The sequence below is a fragment of the Xenopus laevis genome, chromosome 4L, assembly GCF_017654675.1.
Source record: "Xenopus laevis strain J_2021 chromosome 4L, Xenopus_laevis_v10.1, whole genome shotgun sequence".
NCBI classification, from domain to species: Eukaryota; Metazoa; Chordata; class Amphibia; order Anura; family Pipidae; genus Xenopus; species Xenopus laevis.
The window spans coordinates 145,993,737-146,006,383 of record NC_054377.1 but is presented as its reverse complement, the minus strand read 5'-3'; the positions used below and the strand labels follow the sequence as shown (position 1 = coordinate 146,006,383).

Sequence of the window (12,647 nt, the reverse complement as noted above, 5' to 3'; positions counted from 1 at the left end):
ACTGACACCGGAAATTAAACCTATTATAATATTGTCTTTGCATGTTTTTTTTTTTATAATTTTGCAATTAAAAGTATTTACAGATGCTTTTATATAACCCATCTGATCCCCCATGTTCCTCTATGAGGGGGCTGCCATATTTGAGCTTCAGCAGTCTTAGAATTAGAAACATGTTGCCAGGTTGGCAAAACAGTCAGGTTTAGGAACTTCAAGTAACAATTACTTACAAAAGCAGCCCTATTAGTCAAAAACATGAGCTATAGGTAACTTTTCATGTACATTAATATCTTGAATAACTGTTTTTTAGTGTCAGTATCACTTTAAGTCGAAGTTTTTTTTTTGGCCGAATAGGTCTGTTTTCGGCTGAATTTGAATCGTACCAATCGAAGGAATAGCACATTCGCTTGAATTCGCCCCAAAAAACTTTGATTTTTCAAAGTCCACCAATGGACTCCAAATGGGTTCTAGGAGGTTCCCCATAGGCTAAAACAGCAATTCGGCAGGTTTAAGATGGCGAATTTTAAAAGAGACAGTACATGATACATTTCGATATTCAATTTTTGAATTTTTTTCAAATTCAAATCAAATTTGGACTATTGCCGAGTTGAAGTACATAAAAAATAGCTCAAAATTCGAATTTTTTGAATTCGAAAATTCACCTCGCCCTTTGATAAATCTGCCCCTAAAAGTTAATGTAAAGGTGAACCACCCCTTTAAGCCTTGTAGAAGAAATCTTTTCTACCTTAGACCTTCTTTTTACCTGAGGTCTATTGACCAAATTCAGCCAATCAGATGGCTTTGTTCATTATTCTAAATACTTTACAATAGGTAAATGGTCCTGCACAAACTCCATGGCTAGTGTAGCTGTTCTAAGTCATAATTACAAGAAGTAAAGGCAATAGTGAGCTCTGCACTTACTTTCCCCCAGTTGCCAACTCTCCAAGAGGCGGATATTGGGCATTCTCCTTGGTAGCAGCTTTGGACGGTCGGTGGTTGTTCTCCGGGGCAGTTTGCTGAGCTTTGGTATCCGTATTCATAATGGTCCTTAGATGAATAGACCTCACTGCAGGTCACCAGTCTCTGCTTGTAACCGTTGCCACAGGTCACTGAACACTGTTAGAAAAAATGGAAAGGGCACATTTAATCAAAATTTCAAAAAAAAAATAGAAATAATGAAGGGGAAGTAAACACTTTAAGGGGAAGTAAAGACTTCTAATGAATATACATTTGCTTCTCTTCTGAGCACTTTTGCATTTGACATTTAGGGGCAGAATTCAAAAAGACCAAAAGGAATTAAATCAAAGTTTTTTTTTGGCCAAATAGGTTCGTTTTCAATCGAATTTCGAATCGTAGTAATAGCGCATTCGAATCGTACGAAGTTTTTCCCAATAAAAACTTCAATTTTTCAAAGTCCACCAATTGACTCCAGATAGGTTCTAGGAGGTCCCCCATAGGCTAAAACAGCAATTCCGCAGGTTTTAGATGGCATGATACATTTCAAAATTCGATTTTTTTCAAATTCGAATTGAATTTGGACTATTCCCTAGTCGAAATACACAAATGAACTCGAAATTCAAATTTTTTTAATTCAAATTTTCACTTCGACTTTTGATAAATCTGCCCCCTACTGTGTTTTCATGACATTAGCAGTTTTATAGGAAATCGGAAGTTTCAAGGAGGATGTCAAATCACAAGGAGGTCTCCTTTGCCCATACCAAGTTCTGGCCCTGGGGATACCTGGAAGGCAACAGGCCTAGGTAACAGGTGTAGTCACGGAGAAATGACTGACCAACTGGAGCCTACACTGAATTCCCTTTTGAATGGTTGAGCTGAATTGGACCACCGAGGGAGCCTGTTGCAATGTCATGATATTAGCAGTATAAAACTGCTAGCATCAGGAAAAAAATTTATCAAATCAAATGCCGATGCACCCACTTGGTTGAATGGATCTGGGCACTATGGAGCTTCTCAATATATATTTAAAAAAAAAATACAACCCCAAACACTGTCGAGGAGATGTGAGAAAAATGGACAAATATCAAAAAATATGAAAGAAAAACACAATATTCATCTTGTTACCTCTGACCACTCTCCCGTGATCCACAGGAACTCGCAGGACTGTACGTTGCATTTCTCCACCTCCAGCGGCATCTTGTTCTCCTCGCACTGCGAGTGCGGAACCTCCTTCTTGTCTTCATTCAGACACGTGACTTTCCTGTAGCGGATCCCTTCATCGCAAGTCTTGCTGCACTGCATCACAAACACACACACAAACACATACATATATATATATTTCCACTACACTATAAAGCCAGTGCAGGGGGCAGATTCAATAGACTCGTGTGCAGAACTGCAGCCATAAAGCAAGGCCAATTTGCTCTTTTAAGGAAGAAAGGAAGTGATCAGGATCATCTGACAACTAGGAAATACACAAGCAAAGAAAAATAAACTTAAAATGTTGTTAGTTTTGGATTTTTATGACGAAAGTCTCTGATTTAAGGCACACAAAAGCCCGCACTCTGTTTTTCAGAACTTGTCAAAGGCATTATGTCGCACACTCTATAACACATTGAGTCTAAAATGAATAATAAAGTGTGAACAAGGGAATCACATCTTGGTGTAATTAAATATTGGTTACTTCAATTAATAATTAAATTCATATTGTGAAAGACATTATTGAGTATTGTGAAAACCAAAAATAGTTCATTCATAGTTAAAGTGCTGATCGTGTGTAAAGTGCCAATTGTCTGGTACACAGTTCACATTCCACTAATAAATAATAAATCCAATTAAAACATAACATTTAATGGCTCCTTTACAAATGGAAAAAAATTGAGGGAAAATTCACAAGTTAAAAACACTTAAAATTGGTAGATATATAGTGATGGGCGAATTTCTCCCGTTTCGCCGGAAAATCAGCAAATTTCCAGCAAAACGGCAAAAAATTCTCGAAACATGAATTTTGACGTCAGCGTCAATTCCGACGCTGGTGACAATTCCGACGCTGATTAAATTCGCTGGGCGCCTAGAATTGTCGCCGGTGTCAGAAATGTCACCCGCGTCAAATATATTTTCAAAATTAACTGGTGAATTTTCATGGCAATTTTGTGAACTTATTCACCGGCGGTGAAACGTGGAGGCACCTAAATAGATTTGGCCTATTCCCTATCACTAGTTATATTGCAACACCTGCTATTAGAAAGGAGCAATTGCCCATGTGAGGAGTCTGTATAATTGTGATGAGGATATGGAAGGTCCGTGCGAAAAGGAAAGGATTTTCCACCATTCCGCCTCCCCCTAAAGTGCTGTCCCCCCATCGCAACAATCGCTGAAGGAGCCATACGTCTGATGCGCATTTCGCCCGTGAAGGCCATAGGATTCTCGCACTAAACTAAAAGGATTTTAGCGCAAAACGTTCGATCGAACGATTCGAATAAAAATTCGAACGATACGAACGATTTTAAGCGATCGATCGAAGGATTTTTATTCAATCAAAAAAAGCTTAGAAAAGTGCTGGGGAAGGTCTCCATAGGCGAACAATGGACTTCGGTAGGTTTAAAGTGGCGAAGTATGAAGTCGAAGTTTTTTTTAAAGAGACAGTACTTCGATTATCAAATAGTCAAACGATTTTTAGAAGAAAACCCTCGAATTCGACCCTCTAAGTAAAATCCTTCAAATTTGAAGGGTTTTAGCGCAAAACGTTCGATCGAACGATTCGAATAAAAATTCGAACGATATGAACGATTTTAAGCGATCGATCAAAGGACTTTTATTCGATCAAAAAAAGCTTAGAAAAGTGCTGGGGAAGGTCCCCATAGACGAACATTGGACTTCGGTAGGTTTAAAGTGGCGAAGTATGAAGTCGAAGTTTTTTTTTAAAGAGACAGTACTTCAATTATCAAATGGTCGAATAGTCGAACGATTTTTACTTCGAACTCGATCTAATTTGACCAATTCGGTGGTCGAAGTACCCAAAACATTACTTCGAAATTCGAATATTTTTTCATTCGAATTATTCACTCGAGCTTAGTAAATCTGCCCCCTAATGTATAGAATGGGTGAATTACATTGGTTGCAAAAATGGGACAAAACTAACAAATGACCCCAATTATGATCCAGGCTCTTTTCACTGACCCCAAAACTAACATCCCACCCCCTCTTTGTTTAGCGCCATGAAATAAAATCCTCAATCGACTGACCACCTTTGAAGCCCATTTGTGTAGAACCTGCAGCACCACAATAACTATTGGCTATAACAATCCCAAATCCACTGAATATTCCCCTCTTGGAAGCCCCAGTTGTCTGGATCACTGCACTTCTCCCGACTGCCACTGTGTGTCAGTATTGCAACGCAGGCGGCTACACCGGAATCCATATCACCTCCTGAGATTAACTGTATTGCTGCAAATAAACTGCATATATTTAGCACTTTAATGGATATTACTCTCCTATAGAATCTCTGCAAATGCTTCTCAGGAAATTTCCCACAGCCCATTACCATTATGTAAGAGATAAATGCTCTTTATTGCAATTAAATGCATCGCATACTGCTGCGGGGATTCCATTACCAAGTGCCAGCGCATTTATTTCTTCATCTTCTAGAAAGCAAGAGAAATCCGACCCGCACCCACCCCAAGCCATACAGCGCCAGCTAGGTGAAACAAGCTGCAATAATGCATTTACTATTCGGTTTAACCACATTTTATGTAACTTTTCTGCACTTTATTTAAGTCTGTTTTACCATTTTCTGTTAATCTCAATAGGTACAATGTGAATGCAGAGATCTGCAACATTGATTTCCTTCCAGCATCATGTTGAGTTTTGCAGCACTGCAGTTACCTGCATGGCCATTAGATGGCAGTTGATGACAAGTGTAGAACAGGAGGCATTTAGGAGGATTCCTTTGGGAGGACAGTGGAGCTTACTAGAGTGCTATATTTCATGAATACAAGTCTGACTAAATGACAGGCAGCTACATTACCTAGACACCCTGTGACAGACAACTCCCAGCTTCCCAGGGAGGAATAAATGTCTGAACAGATAAGGGGATATTAATGGCCCCACGGAAATCCCAGTATTCCCAAGCCTAGAGGATGAGTCATGTGGCGGACGCTGGGAGCATTAATAACTGCACTACTAATGCCGATCACTTACAGATATAGACATCAGGTCACAGAAATAAATGACATGGAGACAGAGAGATTTTAACTGCAAACTGCCATTTTCTGGACACACCAGGCCTCCTAAACTGTACGGGGTTAAGTGTAGTCTCTGGACCACCTTAATTCCAATGTAGTCATCAGGCTGAGGAGAGAGGGGACACTGGAATTAGAGCATTGTGCACTCTGTTTCAGTTCATTAGCAATTTACATGGAACGGCTACTCGGCGCTGGGCTGGGGGGCTCTGACTGGTGTCTGTCGCTGACACACCCATCAACAGAGGTCAGTTAGCAGAGGCTGATGATAATTGGCCAGATTTAAAGAAGGGTAAGGTTGGCATTGTACCTTGGACCACAGAATATAACATACATCAATGTACAATAACTGTTACTATCTTGGACTACTGTGTCTATGTTGCCATAATATTGCCATCTTTCTTTACTGTCACAATCTTGGCCTTCAGTCTCCATCTTGGTCTACAAACACCATCTTGGCCTACTATCACAATCTTGGCCTATCACCATCTTGCTCTGCTATCTCCATCTTGGCCTACTATCACCATCTTGTTTTACTGTCTCCATCTTGGTCTACCATCATGGCCTAGTGTCACAATCTTGGCCTACTATCACCATCTTTTTTTACAGTCTCCATCTTGGCCTACTATCACTCACCTCATTGGCTTACTGTCATTTTGCCCTACAGAAGCCATCTAGCACTACTGTATCCATATTGGTCTATTGTCATCATCTTGGTCTACTGTATCCATCTTGATCTGCTGTCACCATCTTGGTCTACTGTCTCCATCTTGGTCTACTGTCTCCATCTTGGTCTACTGTCTCCATCTTGGTGAACTGTCACCATCTTGGTCTACTGTCTCCATCTTGGTCTACTGTCTCCATCTTGGTCTACTGTCTCTATCTTGGTCTACTGTCTCCATCTTGGTCTACTATCACCATCTTGGTCTACTGTCACCATCTTGGTCTACTGTCACCATCTTGGTCTACTGTCTCCATCTTGGTCTGCTGTCTCCACATTTGCCTACTGTTGCCATCTTTTTCTACTACTGTCACTTGGCTTATTGGATTGATCTTGCCATACTGCTCTCACCATCTTACTCTGCTGTACCCATGATCCTCATACCTAAATACAGCTGCTCTTCTGTGGGGTCTCCCTGAGGGCCAGAGAAACCATCTCTTTTTGTACCACACAGACACAACTTCAGAATAATGTGCAGACACATTTAAATTTTATTAGAAGGAAAAGTTAACTCTTACAATAAATAAATAAATACTCAGACTCTACAGCCACACAAGGTATAAGTTAATTGTAAGGAAAAGAGAGAAAGAAAGAAAAGAACCTTGTTTTGTAACTGTATCAATTGCTACACCTCTATAATTCAAACACTTCCCTCAAAATAATGTAGTTTCAATTCGTTGTATAGTTTAGAAAAGGATACCCTTATCTTGTTGCAGTAGTCCGAATTGAAACTATGTTGGCAGTCTTTAAAATAAGCCGATAACACCAGATTAGCAAATTACAATGTTGCTTATTATTGTAGTTTGGTAAATGTAACTCCTCTCTACTGGATATAGCAAGACATGTGCAACATTCACCTTCAAAAACCTTACAATAAATGAATCTAATAAAGAAAAACTTATCAATTGGTATCGTTTGTTATTTTATTCCGGTTTAACCCACAAAATCGATAACCAACTAGAGTTAAAATTCGGAGTTAATTACTCCCTATTCAATCACTTTTAATTTAAGGTGCCGTTATTTTATAAGGATTCCAATTCGTTCATAAATTCATTAAATTCGCTCTCAACGTTCTTAATCAATTATACCAATGAGAGGTTTACTATTGCAATTCATTAAAGTATACAATATAAAGTGACCTGTGCAATCGATTCAATTTTGAATAATTCTGATGTGCTCTGATTAATAAAGTGCCATGTGCAGTTAATTAATTCACCATTCCATTTAGTGGCTTGTGCATAAATTAATTAAGATCTAAAAGTTGATTACTATGGTCACAATTAAAAAAAAACCCTGGTTATCAACCTCTTGATTAAAACTTGAGGAAAAGTGAAAATTGTATAGAGCAGGGGTCACCAACCTTTTTTACCCGTGAGCCACATTCAAATGTAAAAAGATTAGGGGAGCAACACAAGAAAGTTAAAAAGTTCCTTGGGGTGCCAAATAAGGGCTGTGATTGGCTACTTGGTAGCCCCTATGTGAACTGGCAGCCTACAAGAGGCTCTACTTGGCACTATACTTAGTTTTTATGCAATTGAAACTTGCTTCCAAGATTGGAATTCAAAAATTAGCACTTTGAGGACACGGAGAGCAACATCCAAGGGGTTGGAGAGCAACATGCTGCTCACGAGCTACTGGTTGGGGATCACTGGTATAGAGGGTGGAGTTGCTCCCAGGAATATAACTAATAGTTTTTCTAAGTCCCTAGGAGCACCACAAAGATGTAGAACGACAGGACCTGTAGGGCTGTGGTCTCAATTGTACCTTTCTATCTGTTTGGAAGAGGCTAGCTTAACCTACAAAACCGCAAACCCCACAGTCCTTAGAAGAGAAAATAGATAAGTAAAAAGAGTCTGAGAATATTATAAAAAAGATTTTTCGTTTCTATCCCGCCCCACCATCCGGTGATTTAAAGCTAAAATCAAGGAGACATATGTCATAGCTAGACGCGTAATCTCGCGAGAAGATGACGTCAACGCAAAGGATATGCGGAAGTGAATGCGGCTATAAAGAACCGCGATAGAAAGCGAGCGGTAATTGCCTTTTGAAAAAAGCGAATTGCGAAACGTACGTCAGGGCAACTGACGGGCTCCATGATTTTAGCTTTAAATCACCAGATGGTGTGGTGGGACTGAAACGAAAAATCTTTTTTATAATATTCTCAGACTCTTTTTACTTATCTATTTTCTCTTCTAAGGACTGTGGGGTTTACGGTTTTGTAGGTTAAGCTAGCCTCTTCCAAACAGGTCCTGTCGTTCTACATCTTTGTGGTGCTCCTAGGGACTTAGAAAAACTATTAGTTATATTCTTGGGAGCAACTCCACCCTCTATACCAGTGTTCCCCAACCAGTAGCTCGTGAGCAACATGTTGCTCTCCAACCCCTTGGATGTTGCTCTCCGTGTCCTCAAAGCGCTAATTTTTGAATTCCAAGCTTGGAAGCAAGTTTTAATTGCATAACAACTAAGTATAGTGCCAAGTAGAGCCTCTTGTAGGCTGCCAGTTCACATAGGGGCTACCAAGTAGCCAATCACAGCCCTTATTTGGCACCCCAAGGAACTTTTTAACTTTCTTGTACCAATTGATAAGTTTTTCTTTATTAGAATCATTTTTTGTAAGGTTTTTGAAGGTGAATGTTGCACATGTCTTGCTATATCCAGTAGAGAGGAGTTACATTTACCAAACTACAATAATAAGCAACATTGTAATTTGCTAATCTGGTGTTATCAGCTTATTTTAAAGACTGACAACATAGTTTCAATTCGGACTACTGCAACAAGATAAGGGTATCCTTTTCTAAACTATACAACGAATTGAAACTACATTATTTTGAGGGAAGTGTTTGAATTATAGAGGTGTAGCAATTAATACAGTTACAAAACAAGGTTCTTTTCTTTCTCTCTCTCTTTTCTTTACAGACACATTTAAAGCCCATGCACCAAATGCTCTGTATAAGGAATGTCCAAATTGGGGGTCATCAGTTTAACATAAGTGTGATTAGTTCAGCAGTTTCAAGTGCAGTTTCCCACAACAAACGCCCCTTTCTAGATTCCTGCTGTCAAAAACAGACTTGGACCCTGGATCTCTCTCTAACCTGTGCAGCCTATTAGCCTATAAGAGTCCGGTACCTCTCATTATTGCACCCCCTTCTGATGAAGCACTCACAGAGGTGCAATTGTGAGACTAATCAACCCACAAAATTTGACTTATTTCCAATAAATCGTTAAAAACTTGAACCTAAGATGCTAACAGTTGCAAAGTTTATCCCAGGTCCAGTAACCTAGAGCCGGTGCTGCTGTGAAATTTGAAAGGGCACTGCTGGCTGGTTGCTATGGGTTACAAGAGCTGAGCTCTGATACTTACAGTTAATTTTATACAGAGAAGCTGTTACTAATAGATGTGCCAGATGGCTCTGCTGATATAAGGGTTCTGACCCTGTGCTCTGATTGGCTACTTGCTGTGAACATTCTGACACATTGATCTGGAAGTGCTCACATTTAACAGAGTTATATAATAAAAGACACAAAATTAGCCATGGAGCAGTAACCCGTAGAAACCAATCAGCAGGTAGAATTGACTTGCCTCCTGTTTAAAATCAAACATTGTATTGGTTGGTGCATTTTATTATATATGGGGGGTAGGTGTTCACTGCACCACAATTAGCCCATAATTGAAGATATTCCACCTTTTCAGACCCTGGCGAAAGAACTTAGAAACTAAAGGCAAAATGGGCAACGTGGGTCATCATCCATGGTTCCACCAGCTGTAATAAAAGGCACTAAGTTTGCCCGGGAGCAGTAACCCACAGGAACCAATCAGCAGGTAGTATTTACCGGTCATCTGTTTAAAAGCAAACGTCTTATTGGTTGCTATGGGTTACTGCTCCTACTGCCTTTTATTACATATGGGGGTTTGTTTCTTGTTTCCCTCCACCATCAGCCAATCAGATCTTGACTAAGCCGGATATTAAAGGAGCTGTTCACCTTCCAAACACTTTTTCAGTTCAGTTGTTCCCCAGAAATAAAGAATTTTTTCAATTGCTTTCCATTTTTTTAATTTTTTTACCATTTTTCCAAAAAAAAAAAAAAATAAGTTTAAAGTTGAATGTTCCTGTCTCAAGTGTTTCAGTCTGGCAGCTCAGTAATTCAGGTGCAGATTCTGTTACAATTTGGTCCATTAGTTGATCCATTTCTCAGTAGGATCTATGGGAATATTAGCAACTACTGTATCAATTCTAACAGCTGCCTTTAATGAAACTCAGGGATTCTGCTCAGCAGGGACAAAGATAAGAAATGGATCAACTAAATGTATCAATAGATCAATAGAACAGTTTAGAGAGTCAGCGACCCCCCTTCCCAGAGCTTCTTTAAAAGGTGACCAATAAGATTTACCCTTCAATATTAGAAGAACAATCACACATAGAAAATAGAAAGTAATTGGAAAAAGTCTTTATTTCTTGTGAACTATCTGAAACCAACTGAAATAAGAGGCACATTTATCAAAGGTTGAATTTCGAATTCATGTGAATTTTTTTTAATTTGAAAATACTCACAATTCGACTGGGAGGTTTTTTAAGAAATAATTCTAATGTCTAAAAGTCGATCAAATGGACAATTCAATTCATATTCAATTTGTAGGAATTCAGTTTTTCTCCCAACAAAAAAAAACTTGAATGTCAGGAGGGCTTTTAACATCCCCAAATGGCTCAACGCACCTCTGCCATTGACTTGTTCATGAACTCGGCAGGTTATAGGTGGCAAATATTCGAATTAGGACTGTTTCAATGGTCGAGGTTTGATAAATCTCACATTCAAATTTACATTCGAATAGGGGGGATTCAAATTTGAATGGGTGAATTTTGACACTCAAAAATTAGAATTTACTATTCGACCCTTGATAAATCTGCCCCTAAATGTTGGAAGGTGAACGACCGCTTTAATAAAGAGGGTTCCAGTTGCATAGTGCATAGATACACAAGGGACACCACAGGCCAATGATATGAAACATATTTTCTGGTATCACACCACCCTTTTCCCAAAATATGTGCATTTGCTGCCCACCCCTGCACCCTAATTAAAAATCCCCAGTATCTTAAATTAATTCTTCCCTTTAAAGAGATACTGTCATGGGAAAAAATAGTTTTTCAAGACACATCAGTTAATAGTGCTGCTCCAGCAGAATTCTGCACTGAAATCCATTTTTCAAAAGAGCAAACAGATTTTTTTATATTTAATTTTGAAATCTGACATGGGGCTAGACATACTGTCAGTTTCCCAGGAGCCCCCAGTCATGTGACTTGTGCTCTGATAAACTTCAGTCACTCTTTACTGCTGTACTGCAAGTTGGAGTGATATCACCCCCTCCCTTTCCCCCCCAGCAGCCTAACAACAGAACAATGGGAAGGTAACCAGATAGCAGCTCCCTAACACAAGATAACAGCTGCCTGGTAAGAACAGCACTCAATAGTAAAATCCAAGTCTCACTGCGACACATTCAGTTACATTGAGTAGGAGAAACAACAGCCTGTCAGAAAGCAGTTCCATCCTAAAGTGCTGGCTCTTTCTGAAAGCACATGACCAGGCAAAATGACCTGAGATGCACCTACACACCAATATTACAACTAAATACACTTGTTGATTCAGGAATTACATTTTATATTGTAGAGTGGGCCAGAACCCAGTCATACAGTCAGAACCTTCCAGAAACAACCGTGCCTTCAAGCCCAACCCCCACGAGCCCTTCCCAGTATTTAGTATCAGGGCCGGAACTAGGGGTAGGCAGAATAGGCATGTGCCTAGGGCGCAAAGCTGTGAGGGCGCCAGGCACGTACCTCCTCTGTCGCCTACCCCAAGTCCGGTTCCCTTCTCTGGCCGACTGTTCGCGCTTTATGAGCTTCTGCGCATGCGGGAATTTGCGCATGCGCACGTGAGCGCAACTTCGCACATGCGCACGTGAGAGCAACTTCACGCATGCGCGCGAGTGCAAATTCGCGCATGCGCGCATACTAAATAGGCGCTGCGACTGCCGGGCCTGCCTAGAGCTCCTGCCCAGCATGGCCCGGCTCTGTTTAGTATAGTCGGGTTTGAGTCCTACTGGAAATTTATGGTGGGGCATTAACCCTCAACTGGGCCGGAACAAAACAATTAAATCCAATTAGAAAAAAAGCTAAAACATGAAAAAGTCTAGATTAATATTTGGCTGCATGTACGTATTCATTCCGTTGTGTAATTACTAAGCCCCACAGCAAATTCATTTTAGGGCCCCCATCATATCCAGAGGTTGTTCTGTTTTACCAATATATGTTGAAATTAGGTATGCACCGAATCCACTATTTGCGATTCGGTCAAATCCCCGAAACCTTGGTGAAATATTCGCCCGAATACCGAATCTGAATCCTAATTTGCATATGCAAATTAGTGGCAGGAAAGGAAAAAGTGAAAAAAATTCTTCTTTTGTGATGAAAAGTCATGCGATTTCCCTAGCTGAACCTAATTTACATATGCAAATTAGGATTCGGTTCCACCAGGCACAAGGATTTGGCCAAATCTGAATCCTGCTGAAAAAGGCTGAATCATGTCTGAATCCTTAACTGAATCCTGGATTTGGTGCATCCTTAGTTTAAATTACTCATTAATTAGGGCCTCATGGGACCCCTATACCTCCTGGACCCCTGCAGGGTCTGCTTCCTCTGCAGCAAATGGAAAAAAACAACAGTTCTAGTTGCCCTTTAAAC

At 40.0% G+C, this 12,647-nt stretch overlaps 1 protein-coding gene across 1 annotated transcript in view; it reads right to left on the bottom strand.

Moving 5' to 3' along the window:
• Window positions 1-12,647, bottom strand: part of adamts9.L (ADAM metallopeptidase with thrombospondin type 1 motif 9 L homeolog) — a 185,082-nt gene that overhangs the window by 24,808 nt on the left and 147,627 nt on the right. The window contains exons 31-32 of the mRNA XM_041590920.1: window positions 2,080-2,250; window positions 919-1,113 (exon numbers count right to left, since the gene is read on the bottom strand). Of these exons, the coding sequence (XP_041446854.1) occupies window positions 919-1,113; window positions 2,080-2,250 (366 nt within the window). The remainder of the gene's footprint in view (window positions 1-918; window positions 1,114-2,079; window positions 2,251-12,647) is intronic.